Consider the following 19682-nt stretch of genomic DNA (forward strand, 5'->3'; position numbering starts at 1 on the left):
TCGACAATAACAAAATCAATACAAATTCAAAATAAATATTTGTTTACGTTATTAACGCATGCGCAATGAGAGATAATGTCTGCGTTGGACCGACTGCTCACGCTGAGCTAACAAAAAAGTATTTTTATGGCGTCAGCTCTACGTCAACTTTCCGCTGACGCCCAAATAAGGCGCTAGTTCTAAGAAACCAGGCATTGAGCTAACAAACCAGTATTTTGTTGGCGTCAGCGGGACGTTGACGTCCCGCTGACGCCCAGATAAGGCGCTTGTCCTAAGAAACCAGACCTTAACAGTAGTTATGGCTTGTGTTCCAGGCATACTGGTTCAGCGGATGTGGCAAGCATCCCTTTGAAATGCGAAGAGAGGATGTTGTCGACGAGTCTGTAATGTGATCATTGACAAATCCAGAGAGCTGTGATGGCTATGGGGATAGAGCCGATGAGGTGAACCGGGTTTGAATCCCAGCTATGGCTGGTCGATACGAATTCCGCCTCCGTCTTGCACCGACCACATTGCTGACGCAAAATATCCTCAGTGGTAGACGATCATGGTTTAAAAACCCCTTGCCATCAGATTAACAGTAGGGGGGGGGTTCGTGGTTTTCCTCTCCATGCAACGCAAATACCGGTTATTTCCATCAAAAAGTCCTCAACGAATGCAAATTTCCCCCAATACCTGATCCACGAGTTCCCTTGTCTTATGGATTGACTTCAAAATTACAAGGCTACGGAGTAGAACATTTGTAGTCGTACACCCAGGGTCGGCAATTTAACGATGGTTATAAAATCAGAGATAGATAAAATTATTGCCAGAGATTTAGCTGCACATTTTAAAGGACCCGATTGGAAAAATCCAACATTTCAAGAAGAAGCAATTAGTCTCGCCGTTTGTTCCTGCCAGTGCGGTACATGATAGAAAATGAGTTATTTAGCTCTATCAGTGGGGAGTTAGATGGTTGACAACGAGTTAGTAGTAGAGGAAGACCCTAACTTTAAAGACGAAAAATCTCCATGGAAAGAAACCCAGCTAAAGATCAAAACAACAGGTAAGCACTATAGGAAAAAATAATGTTGTTGTTCATTTACGTCGCACTAGAGCTGCGCAATGGACTATTGGCGACGGTGTGGGAAACATCCCTGAGGATGATCCGAAGACATGCCATCACGATTTTTATCCTCTGCAGAAGGATGCACCCCCGCTTCGGTAGCCCGACGACCGGCACTCGAAGTCGAGCACTTTACGGTCGAACAGTTTAACGATGACCAATACCGCACACCCTCGGTCCCTACGCTGGCTAATCCAAGTGGTCACCCATCCGACCAGCATCACTGACCGTAGTCAGTGATGCTTGACTTCGGTGATCTGCTGGGATCTTAACCACTGCGGGAAAAGATCCCAGCGGGAAAAAATAATGAAAAGAGCAATAAATGTATATGATGCGGATACAAAAAATAAATTGCAAGCTGCTCTAGACCATTGTATAGAAAAGTCACAAAGCACTAAGTAATTAAACATTGGAAGGAATATTTAGAAAAAAGCGAGAACATAAAAATAATAAAAATCATATAAGATCACAATTGCATCTCCAACGCACGCAAAGTCAACGTGCATGACAGATATTTGAAAAGATGAGCTCTGGATTAAACGCTCAAGATCAGTCTTTATGATTTACAAGCAAGTAAATTTCAGTATCATTTTATACTAAATGTCAAAACTAACCAAAGAATTACCAGTCGAATGGTGACGTATATTTAGTTACGCAAAGAAATTTATTTCCTCAGATGGCTCTTAAGCCTGTGATAGGAGAATTTTAAGAAAAATTTTAACTAATGATTGAACAGAATAAATACAATCTCTACTGCATCCTAAATACAGATCAAAGTGGTTTTCAGAACGAGATTGTATCAAAAGGAAAACTAGATATAAAAGGGTCTAAAAACGTTGCATTATCGGTGTGTAATAGAAACAAAACGATGCACTCTTATATCATATAAGTGATTATTAGCTCAGAAGATAAGTTTGAAGGTCTTTTGCTATTTGAATTACGAGAAACTAAAGGATCATTTGGTTCTAAAGTTATGGCAAATTTATTAGAAACGTTATTCCCAAACATCAAAATTGGGGAAAAATATGAAAACTATAACTAGAAAGTACTTGCATAAATTAAAAGAGGGCATCGATGATAATAACAATCCGTGTTTTCGATCGGTGGAGTAGTAAAACAAATGAAACTTTATGTTTTTTTGAAATGGGATTGAATGTATAACCTGTTTACCTTCCACCAGACACGACGAAATACCTTCAGTCATTGGACGTCCATTTTTTTCAAGACTATAAGAACTTGATAAAACAAAAAACTATATTCAACAAAGCACAGCAGCATGAGTGAACAGTAGACGTCACAATCAGAAAGGGGTATACTTGAAATGCATAAACCTAGTTTATAATTAAATATCTTTTTCCGCCCCTGACGAAATACACCGTTACGCTTTTCAGAAGTCCCCGATAAGAAATACAGACCCTATTTTTCGTTCAGTAAAGAAGATGTGCTTTACCTTCAGCAATGAAATTCACCCTTCACGTGAAACACTGGTGCTTATTATGTGTGCCTGGTGTTTGAAATGCTTGTGCTTCTAACATTTTTATTTGGATATGCTCTATCGCAATAAAAAGGTCCCGCAGTAGACTGATTGTTAAGACACGGTTCGCAGTAGAATACTGAAGTCAGTGTGCGGTTGGGTGACCAATTGGATCAGTATGTGAAGGGACCGAAGGTGTGAGGTATTGGTCCTCGTTAAACTGTTCCACTGTAAAGTGTATTGGAAATATGATCGATCAGATCAGCCGAATCTATGCTTTTTATTTATCTCAGGTTAAGTCTCGGGATGACGTCATAAAAGATCGATGTCAGGCGTTCATCGGGAGTTATAACCAACCATGCTCGTGAGATAATGTTTTCCTCAAGGGAAAAGCCAGTTACTACTCAACTCTTCACCTACTTGAAAGAAAATTTATGCAAGATGTTCAGTAGCTGGTAGTTGGTTGATGACACCGAATCTCGATGTTTAAAAGGACGAAACTTAATCATGCTCTCTTTCTCTCTGCTTTTGTTTTTGATCTAGCTAGTATGTAAGCTACTGTGGAGATCGAGTTAGTGCTGCGGCACGGAACTCGATGTGTAGCTGTTTAGAATATACCCTATTTAGAAAATAGCTGGTCCCGCAGTGGACTGATCGTTAAGACACGGTTCCTAGCAGATCACCGAAGTCAAGCATCACTGGCTACGGTCAGTGTGCGGGTGGGTAACCACTTGGATCAGTCTGCGTAGGGACCGAGGGTGTGCGGTATTGGTCCTCGTTAAACTGTGCTACCGTAAAGTGCTCGACTTCGTGAGCAGGTCGTCGGGCTACCGAAGCGGGGGTGCCATCCCCTCCGCAGAGGATCAAAATTGTGATGGCATGTCTTCTGATCATCCTCAGAGATGTTTCCCAGACCATCACCAATAGCCCACTGTGCAGCTCTAATGCGACGTAAATAAACTACGCCATTGCAATAAATAGTTTAACCCCTTTTTGATTTGCTTTTCATTAATTGTTATTAATATTAACATTTATTTGCTATTGTAAAATACCTTATGGCAAGCAATTTTCTACTCCCGTACTTCATTGCAGATCCTAGATGGACGATGAATCCTATGAGGTCTCACCTCAGCATTCGTCCTTTTTCATTTGCGATTCTCTCTATTGACAGCGGACTTGTTACTCCAACGGCATTATTATTCCTCAAAACAAGACCTTTACAACTGTACCCCTTTTAGCAAAATGCAGAACTGGAGTTTGGGGTACTTCCCCAGTATGTACTCCAATTCTGTTTACGCACTTTGTTTAACTCAAATATTTGCATAGGAGTACACATTTGTGCCTTCTTTTCTTTCTTTTTTTTTTTTTAAAATTTCAACGAATATTTGGTCTACCATAAATGAAAAAACGTAGTTTGCATAAGCCACTCTCAATGATCATAGGTTGCAATGGTTTGCCGTTAATAACAAGGAGATGCTGCTTGGAGATGTTGTCATCGAAGATAAGTTGGTCGTATCTTTATAGTTGGATTCAAAATTACATTAAAGTTATAACAAACATGAAATATGAACTAAATTAAAAGAAAGTTGGGAATTAGGCTTCAATTTAGAATAATTTCTTAATTAACAAAAAATTCTTTGTTTTTCTTGGAAAATGCCGATATTTTGAGGAGAAACAATGATGAGGGTTGGTGAACCGAGTTTGCTTTATTAAGCGGTGCCTTTAAAGATCTACTTTAATGAAAATGAAATATTGCAAAAGAAAGATTAATGAATTGATTGTAATGTTAAACTTGAAAAGAGTGTTTGCTAAATACAGAGATGAGATTGTTATTTTTGGAAAATAAATTATCATTTTACCATAAATAAAATGCTAAAAACTTAGTCACATCTTTAAAAATTTTCTTTAATTTCTGAAAATTTTGTCATAAAATAATACGTATTCATAAATTGTGACATTTTTGTAATATTTTTCAAATCTGAATGTTATAAAAATAAGGACAAAAATTGCAATAATGAGAGTTTCAAAAGATTTAGAATACATTTACAAATTCTTTCATAATTATTTAGAACAAATAGGATGATAACATTAATAATTTGTTACACTTCAGAATACACTTACAAATTCTGTCATAAATATTTAAAACAAACAGGGCACGGTGTTAAAATTTAATGATTTGTTGCATAATGCATTTCAGAATTTCTGAATTTCTCATTAAATTCGTTCTGTTTGTATTTTATTCATTACAAATGAGTTATTGGCTCATAACAGGTCAATGTTATTATAAAATTGTACAAAACATTTTCAAAAACATTTCAAACTTCATAGTATAAAAACAAAAAAGCCTTTATCAATATATACATAAATTATCTAAATATTTTTCAAACATTTTCACACTTTGAAAGTAGTCAAATCTTTGTATAAATAAAATATATACACCAAATGCATTTTTTTATTTAGTCATATTGACCATCAAGCACTTAAAGTGTTTCGTCGAGAAAATATATTTAAAATTACAAGAATTCATAAATAAGTCTATATTATTTCAGTTGATATTTATATTACATTTGTTGATAATTTTTCCATTTTTATGCAATATTATGACAGCTGACATAATGATACATATTAGAGTTTAATTAGCATTGATTTACTTTCCAAAACAGTTATTTAATAAATAACAGCTAATTGAAAAAAAAAATGAAGTGAAAAACTGAATTTAAAATGAAAATGCTTTGAGTTTAGATAGTTGATAATTACGTCTCCGAAAATTTTAAAAAAAATTGCTGTTAGGTGTAAGAATCTTTCGGTTCTCTCAATAAATATACTTCAAATTAAGGAACGAATTGATTGTAAAGATTGATTAGGAAAACGAGGATTAGGAGAGTGGTTAAAATATATTGATTGGGAAATGGAAGTAACGGTGAGATTGGATTCAAAAGAAAATTTGGTAAGAGAAATTAAAAAAAAGCATAAAATAAACCTGTGAATTAAGAGCAAGTTCTGAAAGACTTTTATTTCATTTAATTATGAGAAATTTTATGATGCTACAAGAATCACTACCCTTAAAACATACTTTCTGAATCCTCATTCAAAGTTAAGTAAAAAGGAACACATTAAGAATCATTAATTAATATTTAAACGAAACAGAAACAAAAACTGCGTTGAAAACTGTTGAATCACTGGTAAAGATGGTTGAATAAGAAACATTTAAAATCAGTTTGATTGTCTGCTCAACCAGGTGGTGTTTCTAATAATCACTCCCCTGTTTCGTTCCATAATTGTGTTGATGTTTACGTCTCGCCTTCTCTATTAATGACTCTTTAAATGACGATAGCCTTTTTTTTCCTTGTTTAAATACTGACTTGAAACCCTATATCATTTTGAATTAATTTTTGAGAAGGATTCAAAAAATATATTTTGAGGTAGATGATAAAGGAATGCCTTGTAGGAGTTATTTTTATAATTATTCATTTGTTTTAGATTATTCTTTATTTATTTATTTTATAATTAATTATTTAATTATTTTTTTACCACAGAAAATGCTTGATGTTTTTATGACAAAAGCCGCACATACAACAGCATCCATAGGATGACTGCCAGTCAAATCATTTATCATCACAGCTCTGATGGCATGGAAAAGAAATCAGAGATGATCTGAATCTTTCAAAGACTACTGTTTGGTGGACTAGCATCAAAATCATCATCATCGTCATCTTCAGGTTGAGGTTCAGTCACGTGAACAAGCATTTTATTGGATGGCAGGGATTTCAGCTGGAAGTATGCCGTTCGTGTCAATGGATTCTCTTCCATGTTCAGTTCTTTGAGGGAGGCAGAAGCTTTGATTTTTGAGATGTCAATATCTAAAAACAGAAAGATTCATAGAAGATGAGCCATTCCACGTTCACTTGGTTTTTTAAAAAAATATTTATCGGATGTGACCGGATCTTCCCCTACAAGTAAAACAGTACTCAGTACTTTTTTTTTAAATATTTTAGGGTTAAATGGATCTAGTGCTTTCTATGATGGAATACATTATTATTAATTATTATTATTACTAATTATTTTTTGAATTAATTGCTAGTATTAATTAATTATTAGTATTAATTTTAAATACATTAATTATGGTAAGTTAATTAATCTTTTGATAACTTTTTGTGCGGATTTAATAACTAAAATTTCCATTAATAAACTGACAATAATTGTTTTTTGCATTTTTAAATGAAAATTGTTGATCAACTTATTAATTATTTCATAAAAATTGCAGCAGTAGTATAATAAAATTAAGGACCAAAAAGTCCTTTACAATTAACTTAAATGAGTACAGATAATTAGTAATGTTTAATAACGGTTTTTCAAAAGTTTGATCAAAAAAACTTTTTAATTTGAAATTAGTTCAATATACCCTACCCTGCTCAGTACAAAAATGCACAATTTCATATAGCTTCAACTTTTAACTGATTAAACTTTTTTTACCTGCAATGTAGTTTTTCTTTAAATTCAGGTACAGAAGATGAGGTATTTTGAAGGCAACTTTTGGCAAAATAAGGAAATCATTATGAGAAACATCTAGTTTTTTCAGTTCCTTTAAATCTTTAAGTTCTTCAGGTAATGTACTCAGCCTGTTGTGAGACAAATTAAGCTCTGAAATAAAAATAAAATGTTTAAATAATTTTCTTGCTCATAATTTTTCAAATTTCAAAGCAGAGAACGTAATAAAAACTTATTTTTTAAAAAAAGTTGATTTGACAAAACTGATTAAATTAACAAATATTAACTACCATTTTATGCTTCACTAAAACTACATCTCGTGTAAAAGAAAAACAATTAATTAGATTATAATTTTAATATTTATATAATTTACTTCGTTTATTCATTCTAAGAATGATACGAAAGATGCGTGTATGCAAATTAATACTGCAATACCTGAGTGCGTGCGTGATACTCAGTAGATTTCGAAATAGTGATTTGAACCTCTATGTTCTATTTACTACAAAAAGCTGAATTAATACTGTTGTGATTATCAATAAAAATACATATAATTTAGATCAGAAAGACAATCATGGGTATGTTTGATTAATTATTTTATATAAAAGCAATCTTTGAAGTAAAATTGTGTTTGGTAACTGAAGGATACGAACTAATGATAACCACGAAGCCTGCCAATCATTTCCAAATGAGACTGAAATTCCTGAACATTTATTCTCCTCTTACAATGATTATATCTAAAAAACCAATTTTACTTAAATGTACAAATATTAAAAAAAGAAAATAATAATTTCATCTGTATTTAGCGTCGGTGAGAAGATATTATAGACGCAGGCTAAAATACGTGTTTAAGAAAATGGATTCAGCAAGAAATGGCCTTTTTCAATGTTCTATCCAAATTAAACAACTAAACTCGAAATTTTGAACTAACTTTTCTTTACTTTTACTCATTACGGTGTCAAGTGTCGGAATTCGGGGCTGGGATGAGTGGGCATTACAGATGTAATTTTTCAGTCTTCTCTCCGTATACAAAACACTAAATGATAAAGAAGTTTTAATAAATATAAATTTATACCACAACAATTTAATATGTACCTCTACTTCTAATTTATAGGCCCCTAGACAACCTTGTAAAATAAACTTTTGACTTTTAATTTTTTTTTTTAAAAAAAACTCGTTTAAAAAAAGTTTGAAAAGTGATTTAGGCAAAAGGATGACATCGCACTACGATTGTATTTGAATCCATTAATGCATTCTTTAAAAAAAAAGAGAACAATTTTTATACTGAATCAAATGCTACATCCATTTTCTTAAACACGCATTTTGAGCTGTATCCAGAATAAAAAGCTCACCGACAGCTTTCTTAATAATTTGTTTGAATCGCGTGTTTCATGTCTTCGACACCAACAAACTTTTTTCTATAAATAAGTTTTTTAGTTTCGGAAACAAAATAGTTGTAGTTGCAGGAGCTTTGGCTGAAAAGTATGGTATTCCTCTACCGAAATTAAAAAAAATGCTAAAGGATTTCGAAATTATAACTTTAAACATTATTGCTTGGAACTGAAACATCACGTTACTTTGAAGCATAAACATGTATGTATTATTAGATCAATAATAATAGTCGAAACTTGAAAGTAAAAATTATCATAATCAGTTATTAGCATCAGTTTTTCTCCGTTCTTTAAATGGAAATTAGAATTTTCTTCGATGTTCGATAATCAGCATATTTCTTTCATCCATATAAAAATGAGCGTCGTACCTGTTATATTTACAAATTTGATGGGTAACTGCGCAGGTATCTTTCTGAACACATTGGATGACAAATCACAGGTTAAAACGACAGTATTTCTCATCAAGTGGTAGACAGCTTCTGGGAAGGACATGAGTTGGCACTCGGACAAGTCTGAAATGGATATAAATCATTAATAAACAAACAGGTTGAAACAGTTTACTCATTGTATTCCAATAACAGTTTGATATTCAATTAACAGCTAATAAGAAAAGTTCCCATAAAATAAATGGTCTTAAGCTGGCAGCCCCATTGATTTCGAGGAACCATTAAGTAAAAAAAAATACCAGCAATATTTTATTTTGCGAATACTTTAATATAATAAATAGATAGTCTTTAACCATGGAACATTCAGCTACAAACCATCATCGAAAGTAAAATCAGTAAAGAAAAACCAAAACACAGTTTTGGCACATTCACATTCATTCTAAACAAAATTCAAAATTATAATATTAAAATTTTTTTTTCTTTCAGATTGATGCACATTAGTTCTCTCCTTCTAGTAATTTAAAAGAGTTCATTAAAAACATCAACATTTTAAAATATGTATTCCATTGAGATCAAATAAAATATAACTGGTTATATAGATGTTACATATTCGAAAAAAAGGTAAGAAATACTTGAGCATTCAGTACAAAATGTCAAAATCGTGTTTCAAATGTGTATGTTTTTCGGAACATAAGTACAGAAAAGTCTCAAAACACTCCTGAAACGTTTTTAAAATGTGCCTGGAATGTAAAAATGTCAATTTTTCTAACAATCAGTTTTGAAATATTTCTGAAAATGCTTCTGATGTGTACCCTGATATGAATACCCAAAATTGGTCTACTCAAATGAGAATTTTGAAAGACAATCTTTCAGAAATATTTGTGCTGTTATATGATATTTTTCTAAGAGATTTTTAATAAATCTAAAAATTATTTGCTGTATAGGAATTCACTGCTTGGTTCTCTTATTTTCCATTTCTTTGAGTCCTAAATTTAAGATATTTTATTATTATAATTTTTCTCAACTTCGATTAATTTATTTTTCCTTCATTTTCAAAAACTTTTTTTAAATTAAAAAAAAAACAACCTTTAATAACTGATTAAAAATTAAAACCAATTCCTTGAGCAAAATAATATTTTTAAATGAGTAGTTTGAAAACTACGTAAAGTTTTAAAAACAATATATCAAATCTGTTATTAAAAAAATGTGTTTGGTAACACTGCTTAGGGAAAAATTTAACGGTCGCCACCGGCCGCAGCATGACCATGTTACCCGTGAATGATCGAAATTAAGAGAATGCCTATTTTTACAGCTGAATGTCAACAATCTCATAGTTGCTTAGGTGAATGTCAGAAATATTTGTTACATCCGATTTGATATAAATTTATTCGTTGATATTATTATATTTATTCGATATTTTGATATCTGCTGAGGATAGATTAGGATAACCATCAGTGTTCGGAGTACCGGTTAAATGCATACTGAGCAGTGACACTTGACCTTAAAAAACATTGATGTAGGGCATACCGGGCAGTGGCACTTAACTAGACCTAGTATATATTTCCGACATTTACCAAAGCGACTATGTGATTGTCAACATTCGCCGATGGAAGTCAACAACCACCAACTTCGGTCATTCACAGTAACAGCTGTGTAATAAATGGTGATTAAAAATTTGTTTACCAATCACCATCCGATCACTAATTTTTTTCGTTGTGAACGCACTTTCGTTTTAAAATCTTAACACATTAAAAAAATAAATCTTGTAATGTTAACTATGTTTCACTTATATCAACAGCTTTTTTGAATTTAAAATGTTCAATTTTTGCAAAAGTGGTCACATGTTTCAAAAAGTTGCCACAAGAAAGCCAGTATCAAAACTCCCTAATTTCACCTTGCATAACACTTTCCATTATTGACTGTTGGTTTATTAATTCTGTGTCAATTGTAATTTGCTCAATAAACTTTAAAACTGTTAAAAAAGCCAGTCTCAAAATTCCCTAATTTCACTTTCCATAATTGAATGTTGGTTTATTAATTCTGTGCCAATTGTAATTTGCTCAATAAACTTTAAAACTGTTAAAAAAGCCAGTATCAAAATTCCCTAATTTCACCTTGCATAACACTTTCCATAATTGAACGTTGGTTTAATCATTCTGTGCCAATTGTAATTTGCTCAATAAACTTTAAAACTATTAAAAAAGCCAGTATCAAAATTCTCTAATTTCACCTAGTACAACATTTTCCATATTTGAATGTTAGTTTATTAATTCTGTGCCAATTGTAATTTACTAAATAAACTTATTTATTCTTCATCATTGAAGCAATGGTAGCATAATTTTGCTTTAAAAATAATTTTGAAAGAATTCTTAAAACAAGCATTTATTTTGAGCGAAGTTGCTAAACAAATTTAACAGAGAAAATCAACGAAACAATAATTTCAATGTAGGTTAATAAGGGAAGATGATTTTTGATATCAACCAATTTTAAGTGATGCGAATGAAGTCCGCCAGTTTTACTAAAGTGTGAAAATGTGATCTTTACTTTTTCTGCTAAGACATGACAAATAATTTCCTTTAAAATTAGAAGATATATAGGTTACTTTTCTATTTAATAAACATGAAATATAATTGCAAATAAATGCGCATAATAGGGGCCAATTCCGGTTTATTGATTTCATTTATATACAGTTTACTCCCACAATGTAATATTTTCATAAATATACCATTTATAACGCCAGTAAAGTTTTATCATTCTAGACAAGCGTATTTTGAAACAGAAAAGCAATCGCTCCCTTCAGGTTTCATAAAGAGAAGAAATATTTTGCGTCATTTCTTAAGAAAAGACGCAGTTGGGAAATTGCCAGGAAGCATTTGGGGTGCGATTGAACTGAAAAAAATAAGTCCTTCATGGTTTGAAAATATAAGATCTTATGTTTTTGAGATTGTCTGCCAAAATAATATTTTTTTTTTCCAATTCGAGAAAAATAAACGAAATCCATGTAAACAATCTATATTATATAAAACGCTAATACGTACGTACGTATGTATGTATGTATCAATAAAACCGATGATATTTCTTTTCTCGCGCTGGCAACAGTTTTCATTTTTAATTGATTGGATTCGGCTCGCAAGAGCACTTAGTGAGCAACCAGATAACAATAACCAGAGTGAGCATTATCAGGTTGTTCAATTCTGATTCATGCACTAAAAACATGACAATATTTAATTTAAACTCAATTAGGAATTAATTAATTAATTGAAGTGAGAATGCTTTAAAAGGCCGCTGTTGAATTGATATTTTTCTTCTGGGAGCTACCTGAACGTCTAAAAAAAACGTTTAGGTGTTTGTATTGAATGCATTGAATTTTTTTATATTTCGCGTTTATTTATGCATTGAATGTTCACGCTTTAAAATACAGAATATTAGTGAAGCAATATTTGATAATTTATTTTGCTAATATGTTTCTTATTTAGCTAATGTTTTGATTTTTTCACCATGTACAATCTAAATAGCTAATATACTTTTTTAAAAGCCAATAAGAACATTGGTAGAATTCATCTACATAAGTACAATACTATGTCTTTGATGATAAAATACTATGTCTTTGATGATAATATATTATGTCTTAGTGCTAGAACATTGAGTTCATTGGCGAGCGAGCGCAGCGAGCCATGGTTCACGGCGTGAACCACATAGGATTGCGTAGCAATTCTCGGGGGTTGGCGAGCGTTAGCGAGCAGGCGGCGGAGCCTCCTAGTAGTTCAAAATTCAGTTATCATTCAGTTTAAGTACGAAAATTGATTAGGTAATTACTCAAAATTAATTATTTGACATTTTAAAATGAAAAGTTATTCATATATTTATGTTAACACTGTTGAAATACAATATGCTATTTTTGACTAATGAATAAATAACTTGGTTGAATATTTAAAGCTATCGCACTGCGGCATATTGCGCCGGATGCCAGTATTCTCTTGTATTTGTATTAACATTACTTCCTTCTCCCTCTGCTAAATTATGTAGAATGTGATTTGTCGATCGTCTGGGCTATACAAAAGTTAAATAATGCTTGTTGGTGATCATAAGTCCATTTTAATTACTAATTAAATGCTTCATGTAAATAAATATACGAACGAAATAAAACTGATTTTATCTTCTTAACGTAAGTACTCATTTACTTGGTTATGTTGTCTTATAGTTCTTCAACAGTGCAGTTAAACTAAATGATTGCTTTTTAAGAATCTATTTTTTCATTTTGAAATACATTATTTATATTTTTTTGGATTTCAAGTATTCCTTTAATATAAATAAATTCATAACATTGTAAGTTCATTTGTTTGAGAAAAAAAAACAAGAAAAACTGTACTTTGGGATTTATTCTGTCGACCTGTCAACACTAGCAAAAATACTCAAATTCTTTGGCGCCATCATAAGGATAAGCAATTTCCAAAACAAACATCTTAAACACATTAAATTTTTCAAATAATAATTAAATAATAACAAAAAAATGCAAGCGTAAAAATGCGTAATGAAAAAGTGTAATAAAACGAATCAAAAAGTAAAAACCTCTACTTTTTTTATAATTACGCATTGAACTATTGTTGAATCTAATCATATATATTATTATAAATTCGGCCAAAAAAATCCTTGATAGCGTTTAAAGCGCAAACAAACAAGTCATTATCCTTGTGCAGCCGCCGTTACATAAATTCGTTTAAATACAAATCGGTTTTCGGGTAGTTCTTTTCTGTTAAATAATAATAATTCCTTCGGTGCCATGCAAATCCCAAATTCGAATGATTTTGCTGTGGAGTTAAAGTATATTTCAACACGCTCAAGAAGTCGTTTAGTCAATGATTACACAGTAAATATGATAAAATTTGCGGTTATTGGCGTAGAAGTTACCTTTCGGCGATAATATCGGGTTTGGCAAAAATGGTTGACAGGATAATCCCAAAGAACGAAAATGGTTGACGGGAAAATCCCTAAGTACCGAAAAACTTACAAATAAAAGTAATTGATTCACAAAAGAATGTTTTAATTGCTGACACAATGATAAATCAATAGAAACAAATAAGCGCATAGTTTGATTTTAACGAAATGCTTATTTACTTTACTACCCTAAAAGACTCCAACGAGCCGAACTTTTGTTTAAAATGTTAGCATATGTTGTGTATTGGACATTAAATCCTCTTTTAAGAACAAATTCACTAAATGATAGCCATTTTTGTGAAAGTTGCAAAATGCTACAAAACGCCCAAAATCTGAAAGTGTGAATATTTTCGAAGAATAAATTACATTTACTCTGCAATACGAGTTAATAAGCATCTTGCTTTGACTTTTGACTGTATAATTTTAAATTTCGAGATACTTGAAATTCTATTTATTTAAATAGGTGGACTTGCTGATCACCAGAGGCGGCTAGTAAAAAATAAATAGATGCATTTGATATGAAGCCTCTTTTATCAATAAACTGCTAAACTTAAAATAATCTGGCAACAATTCAATTTTTTTAATACATTTTTTTTCTCGTGGAGAGACTGAATTGAAAATATTTATAAATTTGGAGTGATGATGCTATAGATGCGGAAATAAAATTATCGTCAAATAAATGCTAATGAAAATATCATACTATGTTAATGTGAGACTTCATTTAGACAGTTTTATCACTGTCACCAATTTAGAACAATATTTACAAATTCAAGAAACGTTCCTTTAGAAACTAGTTAAATAAATAAATCTTCAGCCCTTTTGATTTATTTTGGAACGGCAGGAAGTTTCCAGAATTCTGTGCGGAAAAAATATATAACAGTTAAATACTAAGTTTTAAAAAAAATCCTGCCAAAAGTTCCTGCGCAATTTCCTTGACGTGAGGGTTAAAAACGCTTGCCACATTGATTACGTAATTGGAATGAAAACAAGATCACACAGAAGAGGTTTACCTGTGTTTTTTGGCACAATGCCTCTGCCTAACACGTCGCATGTGATAATAACCTTTAAAATAAAATTTGCCAATCCCAGATTTCACCAAAAATTCCCCTTTAAACCTAACTTCTTTTTATCATGAATTATTCTTTATTCTCTTTTAAACCTAACTTCTTTTTATCATGAATTATTCTTTATTCTCCTTTAAATCTAACTTCTTTTTTATCATGACTTATTCTTTATTCTCCTTTAAATCTAACTTCTTTTTATCATGAATTATTCTTTATTCTCCTTTAAACCTAACTTCTTTTTATCATGGCTCTTAAAAAATTAAAAACCAATACTGTTTTGTCCAAGTTTCAACTTAAAACAAAAGAGTTGGGAAAAGAATGTGAAAGAACACTGCGTTTACATTTTACCAAATTCATTATTTATTAATAAAAGGCTAATTTTCTGCTTTGTTTATATATTTGTTTTGTTCATTTTGTTCAGATGACAGAAAATAACTGCATATATTTTTTCTCGACACATCTGTTAGGAATTGTATAATATTTTAAATTACAGTATTTTTCTCTTAATATTCTATTGTATACTAGTAGGAAAATAGATATTTATTATTTAAGGGCTCTTATGATATTGAAGAGTCATTAATCTCTCTGCGTCATTAATCTCTGCACTCCCTCAATCGAATCAACGCAAACTCATTCTCAGTTTTATTCATTTATTTTTAATTTTAAAGATCTTATTTTGAATCAAGTGCTTTTTATCATTTCGTACATTTAAAAAATTTATAATTTGTCTGCGAAATGTGTTTAACGTAAAGAATACGACTTTATAATACTGCAACTTTATGTATTTTTCTGAATACTCTGAAAACATTAAATAATGTTTTTACTAAGGTGATTACGACAATAGTGCTAAAACGCTACCCCCAGTATGACTTAATTTATTGTCCATATGACTTCATTTGTAGTCTTTATTTATTTTGTATGGACTGAACTGGGTACAGTTTGGCTTTAAATTTTTTTACGTTCATATGTAGGGCATTTGTTCAGGAAACTACATAAGTATCTTTTCCTAATTTAAGTAGTTTAGATTTTCTTTTGATTACAAAAAATATTGAGTTCTAAAAAAATTAACATGTCTTCATAATTGACAATAGTATTTGAAAGATAATATCGGTAACCAAACAATATGATAAAAACTATTTTAGTCTTAAGCATTTGAAATAAAATAAAAGTTAAAATAATAATAATAGGTATTAAATATCAAATAGGTATTAAAATAATAATGGGTAATAATAAATAAATAATAAATAATTCATAGATTCAAGCAATAAATTTTTATTAATTTTTCAAAGATGATTTTTCAATTTTCTTTGTTTGTTAGAAAAATATCACGAGATTCATTTCGTCCAATAAAAATAACCAGAAAACAACGAAATAATAACTTTTCTTTATGAATTTAATAAGAAAATAATTTTTTTATCTTTACGTTATTTACAACATTTATCTCCGACGTTAATAGTAATTCAGTGATTCAGTTTAAAATAAAAATCTTGTAAAAAAGTTGCTTAAGATATTATTCAAACAGAGGCTTTTAAAATATTGCACCTAAAAAAAATCACCTAAAAGTTTCTTCACTTACAAAATGTATTTAAAATTTTTTTTAAAAAAAAGAGCGTTTGGAACGGGAAAAATTTCTGAATCAAGAAAAAAAAAGTATTATTTGCAAATAAATAACTGAGTTTGAAAAAGCTTTCCTATACAATAACCTATATTTCTTTGAAATTAATGACAGATATTTGTAAATAAAATTTAGTTATTACGTATGTACAGTGATGCACATTAATCGGGTGATAGTTTGTATTTCGTTATAAACTCCCTGAGTTATCCAGGGAGAATTTAGTGAAAGTATTAGACATATAATTCAATATTAAGCATGTAAGTAAAAAATAAAATAAAAACAAAGAAATATCTTCCGAAAATAATATTAATTACCGAAAAGAATAACAATTCACCAATTGTTAACATGAAGTGCATTGACAAGGAGAATAAAAAATATGCATGAAATCAATGTTTTTAAGTCAACAGTTTTATTTTTAATTAACTCTTGAGATCACGTCGCCAAACAAATTGCGTCGCCAAAAATTCTCATTTCAAATTCATTTTTTGTTGCAATATTCTTTCTAAATTTATTTTGGCTTTTTACTTAGATTTTTCTTCTCAACTTTAAAACGTAATTTGAATTAAGATTAGCTTTTTATCCAAAGTTGTTACGAACTTAGTTATGGAAATGTGTTTATTTATATAGAATTTAAAATTAGTGAAATCTATGTATATTTAATTTTTGCTGTTATTTTTACTCCAGGTTTTAATAAATGCTTGATATAAGGAAACAAGTTTAGGTTTATCAGCATAAGAAAAGATAGCATTCATGCATACTTAAGCTCAAAAAAAGACTATTATTATTCATTAGAAACTTTGCCACAACTAATTATTGCATCATTAACTAATGCAGAAAGATGCAAATGCATTGTACAAACAATGTCTTACAATATGATAGTTTTAGAGTCATCATTTTGTTTTCTCTCCCTTTAGAAATTTTTTGTCGATTTAAAGAAGTATTTTATTCAAAAATGTTGAAAAAATACCCCTTGATAAGATAAATAAAGTAATTAAAAATAGCTGATTTTATTCAATTATATACAATATTAATTAAAAAGAACTAAGTGCAGAAGAGCACGAATAAATAAAATATATAGTCTTTCAAAAATTAAAAAGAGCTTTTAAAAAAACTTTTAAACAAACTCAATCAAATTTATAAAAATAAACCAATTTTAACAATAGTGATATTTTTTTTCTTAAACTTTAAAAATAATAAAAAATGTATAATTTTCAATAATAAAATTTCCGCGTCTTCTATTAAACCGTATTTATATTAATTTTTTTTTACAGTACTTATTTACTCCTAAGAAGCACTCTTTTCGCAAAAAATTGGAGCATTGCTATACAAACTTAACTCTAAAAGTATCCTAAAAAAATTCATAATCAACAAAATTCTTGAAGCTTTCTAAAACTACCAAGAACTTCTGGAACATAATGTAAAGAAAGATTAAGAAAATCTACCGCGAAATTCTAGAGCAAATTTTTTTTTGCAGTATGAATCGTTAAAGCACCACCATTAAAAAGTTATTTGCATCATTAATAAGTAGTTAAGAACTGGAAGGATGTTAAGAAATGTATGCTAAAATATTTCCACTCAAGCTTTTAAATACTGTTTATAGTCTATTTTCTAAATTATAGTCCTTAAAGAATGCATGCTATTTTTTTTAAAAAGTTTAAAAGTGTAAGCACTATCGCTTCAAATGCTGCACCAAAACAATCAAGGAATTGGAAATAAAAAATGAATGAATTGAAACAAAATCTCATTCTAAATTACCTTATTTTCCAATTTTCTTAGCCTAATATTAATTAACAATTAAATTCAATTAGAGTACTTTTATAGAAATTTTATTTTACAATTACTTTTGTAGCTCTGATTGAATCTGAAATAATAGCTTGCAACTGTTATATGTTGCAAAAAATATTGTAAGAAAATTTAAGAGTTTAGAACTTTTTTGTGCTTGTTGTTAGAAAAATACCAACATCATCATTAAGATTCTCGATTGTGTCAAATATTGAAATGTTATAAGACAATGTAATTTTATGTATTGGTAGATTCATGCATAGAAATATTGAAAAATTATGCGTCAGTTAAAACGAAGGAAATGTCACGGTGCCCCAAACGAAAGTGTTCCAAGTATCACTCTTAGATCACAATGAATTGTGCTCTCATAAATACTATCTAACAGTGTATGTGTACACATTTGAAAAAAAAAATATGGTTTTAAAAATTAGTAAATTTATTTGTAATTTAGTGCTTGAAAGTTGGTTATAAATCTATTGAGCAGTTAGAAACTTTTAAGGTTATATAAGGTCTTTTAAGGTTGCAATGCACGCTAACTTTTACTACCATTTTCTGTGTAGTTAGTTTTCGAGTTTTATTCAGATTAAATGCTAGTGTTGTGAAATTATTTACTTTTTCCTTCTTCCCCCCAAATATAAAAGTTTGATAAACCAGGTATTATTTAAAGAAAAGATGTGATGAATAAATGATTTGCTCCGTAGTAAATTTTATAGACAAGGTTCAATTTTCCTTTAAATGAGATTTCATATCCAGGGTGTTAGTTTTACAAAAATATTGTATGGTGAAATATATTATTAATACATAAAGAAAGAAAAAAGAATATTGATACATAGGGTACTTAAAATACTATTTAGAGAAACATATTTGATGCTTAGAGTTATATTGAAAAAGAGTTTGATAATAAGGTTTCTATTTGGTTATAGGAACTTTTATTACACATTTTATGTTTAAAAAAAGGATTCTAAAAACATCATGTTCTTATTTATAAAATCATTTTCCCAAATGTTATATTCGTTTTTTTCTCGCTTCTTAAAATTTCCTTAAAATAAAAATACTGTTGAATTATAACTTGACATGCTGTTTAAAGGCAAATTATTGTCTCATGCACTAAAAGAGTAATGAAAAATTCATTTATGCCAAAAGAGCTACAGTTAAAATGTACACAGGTGTGTTATTATACAAAACTTATCAACGTAGAAAACTTACCCAAATTTCTGTCTTCTTTTGCGCTGTAGCATCTGTGAACCACTTTTGTGACTGCCTTTCCCGCCATCGCCACTTGTATCATATGAGGTAGAACTTCGCACATTCTGAAGGTCTGCAAAACGTCTATTTTAAGCTGAAAACTATATTAGAGGTTCCTTTTTCCCAAAGTTTTGCAGACACCTCTTCCGCCGTCTATAAATACTGCTGAAAAAGATCGTCATCAGGGGGCACGTGTCCAA

The 19682-nt window shown here is 30.4% G+C and overlaps 1 protein-coding gene across 1 annotated transcript; it reads right to left on the reverse strand.

The window, feature by feature from the left end:
- Positions 1-4463: 4463 nt before the first annotated feature.
- Positions 4464-19657, reverse strand: LOC107436710 (leucine-rich repeat-containing protein 20-like). The gene is made up of 4 exons (XM_016048510.4): positions 19444-19657; positions 8824-8967; positions 7053-7220; positions 4464-6439 (listed from the first exon to the last, which is right to left on the reverse strand). The coding sequence occupies exons 1-4, from the start codon at positions 19544-19546 to the stop codon at positions 6243-6245; spliced, it is 612 nt and encodes a 203-aa protein (XP_015903996.1). The 5' UTR covers positions 19547-19657; the 3' UTR covers positions 4464-6242.
- Positions 19658-19682: the final 25 nt, after the last annotated feature.

The sequence above is a fragment of the Parasteatoda tepidariorum genome, chromosome 4, assembly GCF_043381705.1.
Source record: "Parasteatoda tepidariorum isolate YZ-2023 chromosome 4, CAS_Ptep_4.0, whole genome shotgun sequence".
NCBI lineage: Eukaryota > Metazoa > Arthropoda > Arachnida > Araneae > Theridiidae > Parasteatoda > Parasteatoda tepidariorum.